The 18,256-nt window shown below is 39.7% G+C and overlaps 1 protein-coding gene across 1 annotated transcript in view; it reads right to left on the bottom strand.

Moving 5' to 3' along the window:
- Positions 1 to 18,256, bottom strand: part of LOC309565524 (myosin-7) — a 73,562-nt gene that overhangs the window by 47,949 nt on the left and 7,357 nt on the right. The window contains exons 4-10 of the mRNA XM_082270490.1: positions 15,025 to 15,052; positions 14,825 to 14,933; positions 10,744 to 10,836; positions 7,779 to 7,842; positions 5,885 to 5,983; positions 5,674 to 5,777; positions 1,379 to 1,517 (exon numbers count right to left, since the gene is read on the bottom strand). Of these exons, the coding sequence (XP_082126616.1) occupies positions 1,379 to 1,517; positions 5,674 to 5,777; positions 5,885 to 5,983; positions 7,779 to 7,842; positions 10,744 to 10,836; positions 14,825 to 14,933; positions 15,025 to 15,052 (636 nt within the window). The remainder of the gene's footprint in view (positions 1 to 1,378; positions 1,518 to 5,673; positions 5,778 to 5,884; positions 5,984 to 7,778; positions 7,843 to 10,743; positions 10,837 to 14,824; positions 14,934 to 15,024; positions 15,053 to 18,256) is intronic.

The raw sequence follows: 18,256 nt of genomic DNA, 5'->3' as shown, positions 1-18,256 counted from the left end.
ATAACTATTAATCAGGCTTCCCTGATAAGCAGATGGAGACACTAGGCTTTACCTAGCACCTACTTAGGAGGGTGCTACACCTACAAATTATATCTAAAATTAAGTGAGATTTTTCCCTAATCTCTCTTGATTTATGATAGCTCCTGAAGAACACTAAGGGCTGGTTCACACCACAAAAACAAACTCCAGATCCGTTCCGGATGCATTTGCATTTTTAATGCATTTTTGACGTGTTCTGATGCGTTTTTAATGCATCCCGGTGCGTTTTTAAAGCATTTCCGGATGTTTTTTTCTTCTTTTTCCGATTTTTTTTTCTTCGATTGTACTGGGGTCTGGTGCATTTTTTATGCATTCTAGTGCATTCTGGTGCATTTTTGATGAGTTTTACCACGTTCCAGTACAGTTTAGTGCAGGAAATTGCAGCATGTTCTACTTTTTTTCTGGACCTGGAACTCCCTGGAACTGACCGCACTGGTGTGAACTATGCCATTGGAAACCATTTAACCTACTTGCATGCATTTTTGATGCAGAAAAAAAACGCACTGGACTGCATGTGGTGTGAACTGGCCCTTAGGCCCCATTCACACCTTGCACCTTGGCATTCCGGAATCTGGGATTACGGTAGAATCACCCGATTCTGCCCGCAATTTCAGAATCGTGGCAAAGCACGGTGCAATTTTGCGCGGTTGTCATGTGATACATTATGCTGCAATAACGGCCAATCGCAACATGTGCCGCTATCGCCCAAAAGATGGCTCCTTTGGCTCCTTTTTAAGCAACAAGTTTTGTAGTGTGATTTACCGCATGACAATCACGGCAAAACCACACTGGGTTTGACACTGGGCATTAAGAAGTAATGGCACAGCAAATGCATCCCGCAATTTGCCGCAAATCTGGAATCGTGGGCAGATTCTGCCTGTGATTTTAGAACACCCATGTGTGAATGGAGCCTAAGGGATCTAGAGTATTTATACAGTAAATGTTTTCACACAAAGCCACAACACAACAAGATTACAGATCTGTTACACAAGAGTCATACATTTTTCCAGTGTGAATCTTGGATGAAAATTGTGTAAATCTTGTGTGAAAACATTTATAAATACACCCCAAACATACTCTTCTGCAAGAAAAAAAAAAGTCGATCTTTTTTTTTTTTTTTTTTTTTTTTTTTTTTAAGCAAATTTTGATTCAGCAGCTCAATAAGTGAGAAAGTATTTCCACTTTGGCAAAATCAATTTCAACAAAGTCATTCCGCTCAGCCCTAATAATAGCTAGGTATAATGATTTTCAAAACTTCCCACCTCTCCTATTTTCACAGATATACCATAATGACTGTACACTGCGATCATATTCTTTGTTATAAGTATACATATCAAACCTTCAGTGCCATCTGGCTCTGCCTGCTCTTCTCGCTGCTTCTGTTTGAACCTCATGTTCCCAAAGTGCATTATAGCTCCCGTGAGTTTGTAAATTGAGTTCTTCTCATCCTGAGAGAATCCCAGCACATCAAAAGCACTCTAAGGAAGACAGATCAGAGAACAGATCCATAAAATATCATTTTATACAGATGGTAAGATGTGATTAGTGTCTTTTTTTTATATAGATAGGAAATGAGTTAGGACATATGGGTACTGTGTTGGTGATGTAATAAATATAACAGCTTTGAAAGTAATCATAGCATTATTGGAAATAGCTGTAGGTGAAGCTTGGACTCCTCAACATTGTAGTTACAGTAATAAACAATAAGTTGTTTCAGAATTGGACACAGCATTTGACACAGTTCCCCACACATGGCTAATGTATAAGGTAAAGTCTACAGGCTTGGAAAAATCAGTTTGTAAATGCATAGGCTGAAGACCGAATTAAGAGAGTAGTGGTTAATGGTTCTCACTCTGAATGGTCTAAGGTTATCAGTGGTGTACCCCAAGGTTCAGTGTCAGAACCCTTCATTTTTAATATCTTTATAAATTATATAGGGTCTGGGATTTAATGTACCATTTCAGTCTTTGCAGATGAAACCAAGCTATGCAGTGGAATAACTACCTTACAGGATCTCCAACTTGCAAGCTGACCTCAGTGCACTCTTTAAAGCGGAGTTCCGGCCTCAAATACCTTTTTTAACTAAAAATACCCCTATAATACTAATCCATCGCCCTTTACAGAACCGCTATTCTCATACTTACAAGGTGTACAGTAATGGATTTTAGCCAAAATCTTACTTTTAAAAACGATGTCTAGGCATCTTAGAGGTGGGCATCTGAAGCCGCAGTGTAATCTGCCGTGTCCTTCTTCCTGATTCCAGGGAGTGTTCTGGGAGTTCTTCCTGATTCCAGCCTCCTGGGAGTGATGACAAACAGCTCCCAGCAAAGGCGGAAGTGATGTCAGTGGCCGTGGCCACAGAGGGGGGAGAAGGAGGAAGTACAATCAAAAATGCCCTGAAAATAAGGTAAGGGACCCCCGAAAAAAATTGAAAATGCCCAATTGTTGATCAGCATAGCGAGCACTCCAGGAATCACTAAAGTTGCAAAATAGGCTGGAACTCCGCTTTAATTGGGCAACTATGTGGCAAATGAGGTTTAATTGATAACTGTAATGTTATACACTTGGGGGCTAGAAATATGCACGCATCTACACACTAGGAGAACAGCTGGGGAGTCAATGGTGGAGAAGGATCTGGGTGTTCTGGCAAATCAAAGGCTTAATAATAGCATGCAAAGCCAAGCAGTGGTTTCCAAAGTGAGAAAAATCCTTTCTTGTAATAAAAAAGGTATGAACTGTAGAGAGAGAGAGATATATTTTTTCCCCTGTACGAATCATTAGTAAGACCTCATCTGGAATATGCAGTTCAGTTTTGGGCACCAGTTCTCAAAAAAAATATTGGAGAACTGAAGAAAGCACAGAGATCAGCAACCAAACTGATAAGGCCTCATGCACACAGGGCGTCAGAAAAAACGAGCTGCAGAGCCACTTCTAACGCCAGGAAAAAGCAGCTGTAAAAACGTGCTTTCAATAGCTTTTTCCATTGGCCTTATTGCACGTTTGGCCACGTCGCTTTTAGCAGCATTTTTTCTGCCTCCATTCAAAATCAATGGTTCCTTATGGGAGCCTATTGATTTGAATGGAAGGAGCATTGCAAGACGGATCAGGATGATCCGACTTGCGGTGCGATTTGCGCTGTGAGAATCTTGAGGGGGAACTCCACGCCAAAATGGGAAAAAAAAACGGCGTGGGGGTCCCCCCCAGGTTCCAAACCAGGCCCTTCGGGTCTGGTATGGATTTTGAGGGTAGCCCCACGCCGAAAAAATGGCGTGGGGTCCCCCCCAAAATCCATACCAGACCCTTATCCGAGCATGCAGCCCGGCAGGCCAGGAAAGGGGAGAGGACGAGCGTGCGGCCCCACCCCCCCTGGACCATACCAGGCCACACGCCCTCAACATGGGGGGTGTGGGTGCTTTGGGGCAGGGGGAGCTCTGCACCCCCCACCCCAAAGCACCTTGCCCCCATGTTGATGAGGACAAGGGCCTCTTCCCGACAACCCTGGCCGGTGGTTGTGGGGGTCTGCGGGCAGGGGGCTTATGGGAATCTGGAAGCCCCCTTTAACAAGGGGGCCCCCCAGATCCTGGGCCCCCTCCCTATGTGAATGGGTATGGGGTACATTGTACCCCTACCCATTCACCCCATAAAAGGCAGTGTATGTAAATAATGACAGGAGACGTTTTGAAAAGTTTATTAAAAATCTTCATCCGGTCTTCTCCGCTCTGATCTTCTCCCCTCCGCTCTTCTGTTCTTTTGCCCTCTGCTCTTCTTCTGCCTCTGGTCTTCTTCCTCCGCTCTTCTTCTTCTGGTCTTCTTCTTCCTCCGGTCCTCCTCCGACGCTGTCTCCGGTCTATGCAGCCTATTATATAGCCATTAGGGGTGTGGCCTCCCGGTGACGTAATCGGGAGACCCCACCCCCTTATGGCACATATGGGGAGGCATATCCATGGAGGGACGCACAGACCTCTACAGGCTAGACAATAGCACCCTGACCGGCATTAGATATCGGGATGAAATCCTTGGACCCATTGTCAAACCCTACGCTGGTGCAGTGGGTCCTGGATTCCTCCTGGTGCATGACAATGCCTGGCCTCATGTGCCGAGAGTATGCAGCCAGTTCCTGGAGGATGAAAGAATTGATACCATTGAATAGCCCCCACGCTCGCCTGACCTAAATCCAATTGAACACCTCTGGGACATTATGTTTTGGTCCATCCGACATTGCCAGGTTGCACGTCAGTCTGTTCAGGAGCTCAGTGATGCCCTGGTCCAGATCTGGGAAGAAATACCCCAGGACACCATTCGTCATCTCATTAGGAGCATGCCCCGATGTTGTCAGGCATACAGACAAACACGAGGGGGTCATACCAACTACTGAGTATCTTTTTGAGTTGCTGCAATGAAATTTCAGCAACATGGATTAGCCTGCTGCATCATTTTTTCACTTTGTTTTGCAGGGCATCCTTGAATTCAGCCCTCTGTAGGTTGATCATTTTCATTTCCATCAAAGGATGTGGCATTCTTTCGATCCTAACACATTACCCAATCCATATCAGTATAGATATCCAGCATTATATTTTTCCTCTTTGAGATCTGATGTGTTTTCAAAGTGTTCCCTTAATTTTTTTTGAGCAGTGTATATTGTTATTTATAGTGGGCTTTAGTCTGTTAGTGTCTGGTATACACATTGTTATCTACTTAATCAAGGACACTGTAATTTGGTCTTGATTTAAATTTTTAGTACAAAATAAAATGTAAGTCTTTTTTAACTTATTTGTTTGTGATCATTTCTGAGATGTGCAGCACCGTGAAAGTCCCATTCGTTGTTTCTAAATTTTGTGCCTTATTATTCGGGGATGTGGTGCTTGATATATCCACTCTCGCTATGTTCACAACAATAAGTTGCCCGTTACAGTAGACCTGCCAACTAAAAGCCTGGCAAGATTATCTAAGGAAACCTTTGGTCTACTGATTCATGGGAATTTAGTGGCAGGGACCTCCCACTAACTGTAGGAACCCTAAATTTACTCAAATAGCTGTTGAGTATCTCAATAATCAGTGGTATTTTCTGACAGGAAACAGGAACTACAGCTCTTATGGCTGCATTGTGATCCACCCCTGGCTTCTCTTTTTATCCTTAATAGATGCTGAATGTGATAAGTGGCCTTCCTAATCAGCAGAGAGACAGAGTAGAAGGGACCCCACCACAGTGTGACTAAGAGCTGTGGTTCCTGTAATAAAGTAATTTGATCTATGGGGTACCAGGGCACTTTTTGATTTAAAAAAGGATGAATATAGGCATTTGAAAAGGCCTTGCATTAAAGCATAGGTGCTTAACCTGTGGCCCTTCAGCTGTTGCCGAACTACAATTCCCTTCATACCTCTGCCTTTGGGAGTCATGTTTGTAACTTTAAGCCTTACAATACCTCATGGGAACAAACAAAAAAAAACTGAAATATGTCCATTGTGCTAATTCCTTTTCTGTTAGTATAAATCCTCTTTTTTCCAAGCCCCTGCAGATGCCATATTCTTCCGGTGTGGCCAGAGTTAAAAAAAAACCGAAAGGACTGTCACAGGCTCTCCTCAAGAGAGCCCAACTATGTCTGTCAGGCACACTTTTGAGTTCCTAGCACTTACATCAGTGGCTAACAGTTCTTCTGTATCATCAATTGAAGCCACAGTGGTCTCCCCCTGAGAGATGTATGCATAGTCATATGGATTATTGGTGATCAGCAACATGTCTGTAAAACAGAATGGAAACTGGCAAATCAGAAAAATAAAGAAACATGTAAATGTAAACGGCATGCTTTGGATCTCATTGTGGTCCTGGTTTATCAGTGACACCTACCCAGAAGCTCTGGCTTCTTATTGGATAAGATTTGATAGAAGATGTGATAGTCCCTTTCTGATTTCAGCTGGAAGGTCACACGAGATTTCTCCAGGAGATCTAAAGAAAATAGTGAGATAAAAGTTATTTATGAACTCATAAAGATCTTTACCTAATCGGGCCATTGACGGTTGCAGCAGAAAATGTTCATATAGCTAAAGACTACATTTTGTTGTTTCAGATTCCCTCTTGGCTGACTGATATCGGAGAAAAAACACTTCAATTGATATTCCAGCTAATGGCTATAGTTCTCAAAAGATATGGCCAGTCCCAGGGGTATCTACCAAGGGCATAAATGTACTGTTCATGATCTGCCAGTATCATTGTGCGAGTTTATGGTTTAATCTTTCTCCAGTGCAATCATGGGACAGTGAGATCTTTAAACCATTGTTTTGATCATGCGTAAGGCATATACAAAGGCTATTCTGCTTGATACTTGGCATTAAAATTTAATGGGTGGCACTGTAAACAGGTGCTGCTTAAACACAGTGCCAAGCTAAATTAGTATTACTTGGTGATATCAGCTAATATAATGAGATGAAAGCTATCATGGTCATAAATAGATAATGAATCTTACGCATGCAAACTATAGGAAAATGATAGTTTGATGGCTATGCTGGCTGTTTTAGATTCAATGATTGTAAACTATCTTACATTTCAAAATGATCAAAACAAGAAATAGAAGATTTATTTGTTTGCATTTGATTGTTAACACTTATTAAGTAAAATCACTGAAAGATATCATTCTTTACTTAACCGCTTGCCGACCGCCGCACGACTATTTACTGCGGCGGTCAGCCCCTCACAGGCAGAGCAACCTAGTAGTACGTCGCTAGCCTGTGAGGGTCTAGGGAGCGAGTGCGCGCCCCCGGATGTCCGCCGGTCACTCGGCGATCGTCGGTGCAGAGGGAGAAAGGCAGGCGGCTGATGTAAACAAGCTGCCTGTCATTCTCCCCTGTGTAGAAACAGTGATCATACGGTTCTACTATGTAGGACCGTTGATCACTGTTCCTACACCTCAAGCCACAGCCAATCACAGTTAGAATCACGCCCCTAGGGACACACACCACCCCTCCCTCTCAAAAAAAGTTAACCCCTTTACTGCCAGTGTAATTTTACAGTAACAGTGCATATGTATAGCACTGATTACTGTAGGAATGTCACTGGTAACCCCAAAAGTGTCAAAAATGTCAGTCAAGGGTCCGATCTGTCCGCCGCAATGTCGCAGTACCGCAAAATAAATCGCAGATCGCCGCCATTACGCGTTAAAAAAAAACAACAAAAATTACAAAAATCTTTCCCTTTGTTAGTAAACGCGATAACTTTTGCGCAAACCAATCAAAATACGCTTTTTGCGATTTTTTTTTTACCAAACATATGTAGCAGAAAACAAATTGGCCAAAAATGTTAAAAAATTTTGATTTTTACATTTTTTTTGGGGAATTTCACATAAAAAAATTTGAAAAATATTGTTATTTTTGCAAAATTGACACTCTTTTTTTGTTTATAGCGCAAAAAGTAAAAATCGCACAGGTGATCAAATACCACCAAAAGAAAGCTCTGTTTGTGGGGAAAAAAGGATGTCAAATTCATTTAGGTACAGTGTCGCACGACCGCGCAATTGTCCGTTAAAATCACACAGTGCCGAATCGCAAAAAAAACCCTGGTCGGAATGGGGGTAAAATCTTCCGGGGCTTAAGTGGTTAAAGCCACCTTCACATTGAATAATTCTATTGGCATAAAGTATGTATGGCCAATATTAGAAAGTGAAGGAGTAGAACATCAAAACATACTAATGGAAGGGGCATTTTTATTAGATTAAAACAGAGAAAGAAAGATATATATTCATTCTCACAGGTCTCTATATCAGCAGATGCCAGCTTCCCGGTGGCTCCAAAATGGATTCTTATGAATTTACCCTGTTGTAGAAAAGGATAAAAAGAGGCAGCAAAAGAAATAGGAAAGACAAAAGATTAACATTCAAAGCAATTGTGAAGTATTTCTCATTGGCAAAAACCAAAGAAGATCTAAAATAAATAAGACAGAACATGCTATAGCAATTATTTGATACCACTCTGCTGGACACCACCAATATGCTCTGCGCTGCTGCTCACATTTTACATGCTATTCATAAAATGCAGGCCGCAGTGTGGAGACTGTGGTGTGTCCAACGTTCTCGCTACTTAAAGTTGCAGAAAGTATTCCTGACTGTAGAAGGACCAATCACATAACTTTGACAGCTCACATGACTGGGCTTTAGTTCTGTCTTTTTTTTCCACCTGTAGAGCCCATGTTGCTGTGCTTTATGAATGTGCATTTTTTTTTGTTTAATTTTAAGCAGTGGTATGACTGTGGTAAGGCCATACCATTGCGTTATAGGTTTAAAATATATAGGGGCCCTATGTGTCTTTTGACAGAGGTAAGTCGTACATGCAAGGTCAATTCTTAAAGAGGAACTAAAGTCTTATTTAAAAAACATTAATGACAGGCAGGTTCTTATTGCAAAGGATACTCTGTATATCCCTTCTGCAAATAACCTTACCGTCTGTGCATATTTGAACACTATGGCAAAAAACCCTGGTCACTGCCAGAATATTTTATTTTTGTTTTAATGACAAAATGTAGGAATTGGTCTCATTACATAGAGATTTCCCAAGTTTGGCCTAGTCCTTGCCAGAGTATCACTTTTTCATTTGACCAAACTCTTGCACTAAGATAAAATAGCAGTGACACAGTACATTACTAAAAAGTATTCACTATATGTACAGTGTATTGAAAATGTATTCACACCCCTTGAAATTTTACACATTTTGTCATATTACAACCAAAAACATAAATGTATTGTATCGGGATTTTATGTGATAGACCAAAACAACATGGCACATATTTGTGAAGTGGAAGGAAAATGATAAATGGTTTTCAAAATGTTTTACAAAAAATATCTGAAAATTGAGGCGTGCATTTGTATTTAGCCCTCTTTACTCTGATGCCCCTAACTAAATCCAAGTGGAACCAACTTCCTAAAAAAGTCCCTTAATTAGTAAATAGAGTCCACCTGTGTGTAATTTAATCTCAGTATAAATACAGCTGTTCTATGAAGCCCTCAGAGGTTTGTTAGAGAACCATAGTGAACAAACAAGCATCATGAAGGCTAAGGAACACACCAGACAGGTCAGGGATAACGTTGTGGAGAAGTTTAAAGCAGGGTTAGGGTATAAAAAAAATATCCCAAGCTTTGAACATCTCACGGAGCACTGTTCAATCTATCACCAGAAAATGGAAAGAGTATGGCACAACTGCAAATCTACCAAGACATGACCATCCACCTAAACTGACAGGCTGGGCAAGGAAGCAGCCAGGAGGCCCATGGTAACTCTGGAGTAGCTGCAGAGATCCACAGCTCAGGTGGAAGAATCTGTTCACAGGACAACTATTAGTCGTGCACTGCACAAATCTGGCCTTTATGGAAGAGTGGCAAGAAGAAAGCCATCAGAAGTCCCATTTGCAGTTTGTAAGAAGCCATGTGGGGGACACAGCAAACATGTGGAAGAAGGTGCTCTGGTCAAACGAGACCAAAATTTTACTTTTTGGTCTAAAAGCAAAATGCTATGCGTGGCAGAAGACGACCACTGCACATCACCCTGAACACACCATCGCCTCCGTGAAACATGGTGGTGGCAGCATCATACTGTGGGGATATTTTTCTTCAGAAGGGACAGGGAAGCTGGTCAGAGTTGATGGAAAGTTGGATGGAGACAAATACAGGGCAATCTTAGAAGAAAACCTGTTAGAGTCCACCTTCCAGCAGGACAACAACCCTAAACATACAGCCAGAGCTACAAGGAAATGGTTTGGATCAAAGCATATTCAGGTGTTAGGATGGCTCAGTCAAGGTCCAGACCCAAATCCAATAGAGAATCTGTGAAAAGACTTGAAAATTGCTGTTGACAGGCACTCTTCATGAAATCTGACTGAACTTGAGCTATTTTGCAAAGAAGAATGGGCAAAAATGTCACTCTTTAGATGTGCAAGCTGGTAGAGACATACCCAAAAAGACTTGCAGCTGTAAGTGCAATGAAAGGTGATTCTACAAAGTATTGACTCAGGGGGGCTGAATACAAATGCACACCACACTTTTCAGATATTTATTTGTAAAACATTTCGAAAACCATTTGTCATTTTCCTTCCACTTCACAACTATGAACCACTTTGTGTTGGTCTATCACATAAAGTCCCAATAAAATACATTTACGTTTTTTGATTGTAACATGACAAAATGTTGAAAATTTCCAGGGGTATGAATACTTTTTTAAGGCACTGTAACAAGAAAAAAGGCTTTCCCCAATGTACATATATTTTTTTTAAATTATATACAAAAACAACATGTGTTGGGTTCAAACAACCCTTTCCTTTTGCACTGAAAACTGGATCTGACTATTTTTTCACAACACGGCACACAATGCTCAGTATAACATTACAATGCATTGCAGATCCGTTGCTTTGGCATTGTAGTTTCATTCAGAATGACATACTAACACACCAATGCTGCATTGCAACACAAAGGTATAAAGCCGGCCTTCAATTATCTAACTAAAACTGATCACATTCTCACATTCACTATATATTAAATAAAAGCTATAATCTTTATATATATATATATATATATATATATATATATATATATATATATATATATATATATATATATATATATAAAGATTATAGCTTTTATTTAAATATTATGACCAATGGTTACATCTGTACCCTGAAGGCTGAAAGTCAATGATGGTAAGTAATGTAAATTTAGGCTGATAACTTACAAATCTTGAGGAGTTGTCATTTCTCAAAGTCTTGGCATTACCAAATGCCTCCAGGGCAGGGTTAGCTTGGATAATTTGATCCTCCAGGGTCCCCTATAAATTAGGTGGGAGAAAAAGTAGATATTTCAAACAAGGCTTTCTCTGAAAATATATGGCAAACATTGATAAAAGTAAGAAAACAATAAAAAGTAATTACAGCACATTAAAAGATGGTTACAGATCAGTCTATCCCATCAAGGTTTTTGTACTGTGCTTTTCACAGTGAAGGTCAATGTTTTAACCTCTTCAATAGAGAAAAGTAAATCATCAGTAACAGTTAATAGAATTTTTTTAACACTTTGGAAAATCTGAAATGTTTGGAAAATCTGAAGTGATTAGGCATTTACCCTTACATCAGGCCACCTATACTGTATGTTCAGTATGCCAATATATTCAAAATAATGTCCCTGCCCGAATAATAGATTGTATAGAGACCCTGCCTTTAAGTAATTGTAAACCTCTGAAATGAAAAATGTATATACAGTACTGTACCTTTATAGTGTGTACTAGCCTCAATTCAAAGCACCAAATGTGATTTAGGTCTCCTCTCTTTTCCCTCTGCTATCTGCGATAGTCAATTCTGACAGAATATCCCGACACCACAGAATTTGGGGAGACGGCCCGCCCCTCCAGCACACAGAAAGGGATTGACAGCCTCAACTGTGCATGTTTCCCTATGAGACTGCGTAGGGGGGTGTCCTTTCTTCCCCTCCACTCAAGTCTCAGATTACACTCAGCTGCCTGTTGTATTCTGTATGCTGTGCAGTGTCGGACATCATATCCCCCCCCCCCCACCTGCACATACACCTTTTAGAGATAAGAAATAATCTATGATCTGTGGGTTTCAGAAGGCTGTAGGAAAGTGTAACTGGGTAACTGTTACACTTACAGCTTACGAAATGTGTGCTAACTAAACACCTGGTTTTAACACATACGGTTAGACATGTTATTTCGGTTGGTAGGTCGACTGGTTAGTGAGTTGAGCTTTGGTTTTGTCTTGCATGCGTTCCTCTTCCTTGTGCTCCTTGCTGGTAAGGCCAGTTACAGGTGGGGGCCATTTTGATTGTTTGTTACTGATGTAATATTGGTGAGGGGACACACTGGACACCTTTGCTGCCATTGTGCTATGTGCTGGGTGTCCAGTGTGCCCCTCTACCTTTAAGGAGGATTGGGCTCCCTCCAGGCCCTCCTGCCCCCTATCTATCCATTAGAATGCATGTGCTTCCACTGTGGAGGCTTACGCATGTATTTGCAAATGTGTGCTAACTAAACCCCTGTTTTTAATGTATCCTGGGGTCAGTTTAATTCGGTTGGTAAGCAGACTGGTTGGTGAGTTGTGCTGGGAATTTCTCTGGTTTTGTCTTGCATGCGTTCCTCTTCCATGTGCTCCTAGCTGGAAAGGTGAGTTATAGGTGGGGGCAGGGGCCATTTTGTTTGTTACTGATGTAATATAGGTGGGGGGGACACACTGGACACTTTTGCTGCCATTGTGCTATGTGTTGGGTGTCAAGTGTGCCCCTGTACCTTTAAGGAGGATTGGGCTACATCCAGGCCCCCCTGCCCCCTATCTATCCATTAGAATGCATGTGCTTCCACTGTGGAGTCTTACGCATGTATTTGCAAAGGTGTGCTAACTAAACCCCTATTTATAATGTTTACTGTTGGACAGGTTCATTCGGTTGGTAAGCAGAGTGGTTGGTGAGTTGAGCTGGGAATTTCTCTGGATTGTCTTACATTCTCCTTCTAAATAATCCTGTTTATAAAAAACATTGGTATTGCTGCTTTTACAGCATAGTTGGAAAGCAATTAAAATTAGCCCGTTATAAAAAAAAAAGGGGGTGGGGGGGAGCCTGGTTCCATAATCTGTCAAATCCATGTGATCAACCTTTTCTTCAGCATAATGCAGCATTATGTAGGATCTACACCACAGCCTGCATTTTATGAATGGCTCATAATATATAGGTGCAGTATGAAGTAAACACTGAAGTGTTTATCAGAGAGTATAGCGATACCCATTTTCATTTATAAATATCACATTCGTTTTAAAGGGCCCACGTTAACCCTTTAAACCTGCTGCAAGTACAAATGATAACTGTTGATATGACAGAATTTTAGTAAGATATTTCTACAACTTGATGGGAGTCCATCTGAGGTAAATTCAGTTGATTGGACATGATTTGGAAAGACACACCCCTGTCTATATAAGGTCCCACAGTTAACAGTGCATGTCAAAGCACAAACCTAGCCATGAAGTCCATGGAATTGTCTGTAGACCTTCGAGACAGGATTGTATCGAGGCACAGATCTGGGGAAGGGTACAGAAAAACTTCTGCAGCATTAAAGGTCCCAATGATCCCAGTGGCCGCCATCATCCATAAATGGAAGATGTTTGGAACCACCAGGACTCTTCCTAGAGCGGGTCACCTGGCCAAACTGAGCGACTGGGGAAGAAAGGTTGTAGTCAGGGAGGTGACCAAGAACCTGATGGTCACTCAGACAGAGCTTCAGCGTTTCTCAGTGGAGCGAGGAGAACCATTCAGAAGAACAACCATCTCTGCAGAAGTCCACTAATCAGGCCTGTATGGTAGAGTGGCCAGACAGAAGCCACTCCTCAGTAAAAGACACATGACAAACCACCTGGAGTTTGCCAAAAGGCATCTGAAGGACTCTCAGACCATGAGAAACAAGATTCTCTGGTCTGATGAAACAAAGATTGAACTCTTTGGCCTGAATGACAAGCGTCATGTCTGGAGGAAACCAGGCACCGCTCATTACCTGACCAATAACATCCCTACAGTGAAGCATGGTGGTGGCAGCATCATGCTGTGGGGATGTTTTGCAGCTGCAGAAACTGGGAGACTAGTCAGGATCGAGGGAAAGATGAATGCAGCAATGTACAGAGACATCCTTGATGAAAACCTGCTCCAGAGCGCTCTGGACCTCAGACTGGGGCCAAGGTGTATCTTCCAACAGGACAAAGACCCTAAGCACAGAGCCAAGATAACAAAGTAGTGGCTACGGGACAACTTTGTGAAAGTTCTTGAGTAGCCCAGCCAGAACCCAGACTTGAACCCAAATGAACATGAAAATGGATGTGCACCGACGCTCCCCGTCCAACCTGATGGAGCTTGAGAGCTCCTGCAAAAAAGAAATGGGAGAAACTGCCCAAAAATAGGTAAGCCAAGCTTGTAGCATCATACTCAAAAAGACTTGAGGCTGTAATTGGTGCCAAAGGTGCTTCAACAAAGTATTGCACAAAGGCTGTGAATACTTATCTACATGGGTTTTTTTTTTGTTTTATATTTTTAATAAATTTGCAAATAAGATTTCAAACAAAAATCTTTCAAGTTGTCATTATGGGGTATTGTTTGTAGAATTTTGAGGAAATAATGGATTTAATCCATTTTGGAGTAAGGCTGTAACAATAAAATGAGGAAAAAGTGAAGCGCTGTGAATACTTTCTGGGTGCACTGTAGATCCCCAGTAAAAGCGGCACACAGTACACACATAAACACTTGTTAGGCACACATTTAACCTCTTGATCACCCTAGATGTTAACCCCCTCCCAGCCAGTGTCATTAGTACAGTCACAGTGCATATTATTAATAAATAAATAAATAAAAATTCTAGTATATATACCATAGTTTGTAGACATTAGAACTTTCACAAACCAATTAATGTACACCTTTTGGGACTTTTTTTTTTTTTTACCAAAGACATGTAGCAGAATACATTTTGGCCAAAATGTATTAAGAGATTTGATTTTTTAGTTCTTGGGGATATGTTTTATAGCAGAAAGTAAAACATATATATATATATATATACTTTTTTTTATTTTTTCAAAATTGACTGTCTTTTTTTGCTTATATAATAAAAAACCCAGAGGTGATCAAATACAACTAAAAGAAAGCTCTATTTGTGTGAAAAATTTGATATAAATGTAAATTGGGTACAGTGTTGCATGACTGTGAAATTGTCAGTTAAGGTAGCATGGGGGTGGAACTTTTCATAGCTGAATTAACCAGTGGTAATTCAGGCTTACCTTGCCTGAGGGTCCAGTATCCTTTTTTCGGTCACCGATAGCAGCGATGACAGCAAAATACTGGATAACACGTTTGGTATTTACAGTCTTTCCAGCACCAGATTCTCCACTAACCTCAGAAAGAGAAAAATGGGGTATTAGGGTTACATAAAACATAACAGCCACAAACTGAACGAAGTAGACTTTCTTAGAATACATACGTGATAAGGATAGATTGATTCTCCCGGTCTGTAAAAGACAAAAATGGTGTTACTAATGAAAAAAAAAAAAGAAAACTTTAATAACTTTATACAGTATATTTTGCACCTTTGTATCACAAGGCGATGGCTTTTAATAAACCAAATGTATTTTAACAAAGAATACTTTAGCGCATAGCACAAACTCTCCACTGTATGCAGGTGATAGATTTATTGATTTAAAAAAATAAATCTGTACCATAGAACCTCCACAAAAAGTATGTTTTATACTGCTAAAGTAAGGTGTGGAGCATGTATTAGAGAAGTGCACAACGGAAACATTTATTTAGCTTCTTTTCAGACTCTTTGGTTAAGTTAATTAATTTGTTTTGTCATACTAATTATGATTTGTTTTCAGAATTTGTTTCATATATTCGGATACAGTAAGTATATTTGTTATTTTTTAAACTATTTGAATTTCAGAAGAGCGCTATATTCATTTAATGTTATTCTATTCTATTCTGTTTTTTCAATTCTGTTCTATTCTATTATATAATTTTCTATGCTATTCTGTTCTATTCTTTTTTTTATTCTATTTTGTTTTATTCTATTCTATTATTTTCTATTCTATTTTATTGTATTCTAATCAATTTGAATTTTGGAACATGGCTATAATCGTTCTATTTTATTTTATTATATTTTAATTTATTCTGTTTTTTCAATTCTGTTCTATTCTGTTATATCAATTTCTATTCTATTCAGTTCTATTCTTTTTTTTATTCTATTTTGATTCATTTTATTCTATTATTTTCTATTCTATTCTATTCTAATCGATTCAGATTTCGGAACATGGCTATAATCCTTCAATTTTATTTTAATCTATTTTAATCAATTCTATTTTTTCTATTATATATTATTATACTCTATTCTGTTTTATTCTATTCTAGTATTTTATGTTCAATTATATTCCTTTATTGTATATTCTTTTCTTTTCTATTCTGTTCTATTCTATTCTTTTATTTTGTATTCTATTCTGTTTTATTCTATTTTTTCTTTTTTCTATTCAATTTTTTCTATTCTTTTATATTCTATTCTATTTGGATGTCTCATCTCATGTGTCTCTCTTTATGTAGAAGTTCTTTTTTGTATTTTTATATCATGCCTATACCCTTTTAGCTTGTATCTCTACCTAGCTGTGTATATTTTACACTGTGATTTTCAAATAAAGAAAAGAAAAGTTTTTTACATATTTGTCAATATTTTTGGTGTCTTATTATGCCTACAAATAGTTCCACCCTTTTTCCTTTTGATTCTTTTCTATTCCTTTATTTTTTTATTTTATTTCTATTCTGTTCTATTTTATTCAATTCTATTTTTTCTATTCTATTCTATTCCTTTCAATTTCATTTATTTCATTATATTCTATTCTGCTTTTTTTCTATTCTATAAAGCAGCCTATGTAGGAATCATCATCTTATTTCACTTCTATACCTTACTATATTTATTGCAATAAGTTTCCATTTCAAATTCAAATTTATTTTCACATTCAATTACGGGTTTTTCAATATTTCATTACAATATTTCATTTCATTATAATTTATTTTGGATGTGTTGAATTTCGCAACTCCTGTGATTAGGAAATTCAGATACATCCAAATCTCCGAATAATGAAAATTTTGTGCGAATTTTGATTAGTAACTGAATTAATTGCACATGTCTAGCCTGTATCATTTGCAGAGCACCCAACTGTCATATTAGCATTTAAATATTGCAAACATTGTGAATTTGTGTATCAAAAGCTGATACTTACATGGAAATTTAGAGAACATAGCAATCACTAGATAAAAACATTGGTCCTAAAGCTGGCCTAAAGCGGGCTGAAGGAAAAAAACTGAACCGATTTCCCCATCCACACATTTGAGGGAAAGCTATTGTATTCTGACAGCAGGGGAGGAACTTTCCCACTGTCAAAATACACAGATTAGCGCTGCAGCTATTGGCTGCAGCTGCTGATCGAGCAGCTTCTATCTGACAGGGGAGCTGAACAGAAGTTGATCCGTAGATCAACTTCTGTTCAACTACAGTGGCCACACATGGATTGCTGAACCGGATGAATTTCGATCCATCTATAGCTACCTTTGGATAAATTGGATACATTTATATTATTTTTTCTCATACATGACATGTGCAACGGTATGGACATGCAACTAATTTACCCTTTTCCTCTGTTTCATTGTTGCTTCAGAGCTAAGTGAGTGATGATAGAGCTTACATAGAGATCAAAGGTCAATATATGGTTTGACATCAAAGCTGATCAAGAGAACGGAAGAATATAAGAAGCACATGGATTCCTTTTCTGATAGCCAGTTTTAAAGCATTTGTACCCAAACACTTCCTATTCCTGAAATGTGCCTGCTGTACCATGTATTCGTATGAGAAAGTATCTTGTTCTTTTAGTATTGCTTCCTTTGTGTGAAATCCCTGGGGTTCCTACCAGGCCCTCTGCTTTACTATTAAAAACTGACTACACTAAGCAGGAGAGCACACAGTGGTCAGTTTTCTAGCTGTGCTGTGACATTTTTTGTTGAAGGAGCTGAGTGACTTGCCTGTGGTGGGCATTGGCTACTGTTTTGGTTGTGCTGTCTGCTGTGGTTCCCAGGGGTCAAGAAGGTCACTTTGAGACTCTTCAGATAGTGGTAGTGACTGGCAGTGGGCCTAGCGGGTAGAGTGGCTGGTTGAGCAAAGGATCATTACAGGCAGCACAGAACTGCAGGAACACAAGCAGGCCATCGTGACATTTTGGACAAGGCAGCATTTTTTTTTTATACAGGTTTAAATTAATTATACAGGTTGAAATGTACACATTGTTGTAATAACATATTTTTTTTTTAGCTGCATGTGAATGAGGCTGTGCTTCTTTGATGTAATAAAGAGTGAGTGCCTGGAAGAGGAGAAAACCTGCTGCTCTGAAGATGCCAGCTTTTTGTTTTCAGGTGCCAGGCTTCATTCTTCAGCTGCCTGCAGATGGACAGGAGTGATTGCAGTGCCACTCCTGTCAGGCAGAGCAGTGATTTGTTGCGGAGCACTCTGTGATTGGCTTCACCCTTCCCAATCTCAGGAATTGCGATTTCCAAAAGTTTCAAGGTATGTTGGTCACCATACCTAGGAACTTGTCAGTTTTTGCCTGGAGGTGCCAGCTTTTTTGTTTTCAGGTGCCAGGCTCCATTCTTCACCTGCCTTCAGATGGACAGGAGTG

Source organism: Pelophylax lessonae (assembly GCF_965119305.1).
Source record: "Pelophylax lessonae genome assembly, chromosome: 1".
Taxonomy (NCBI): domain Eukaryota; kingdom Metazoa; phylum Chordata; class Amphibia; order Anura; family Ranidae; genus Pelophylax; species Pelophylax lessonae.
This window is presented reverse-complemented; position numbering and strand designations above follow the sequence as displayed.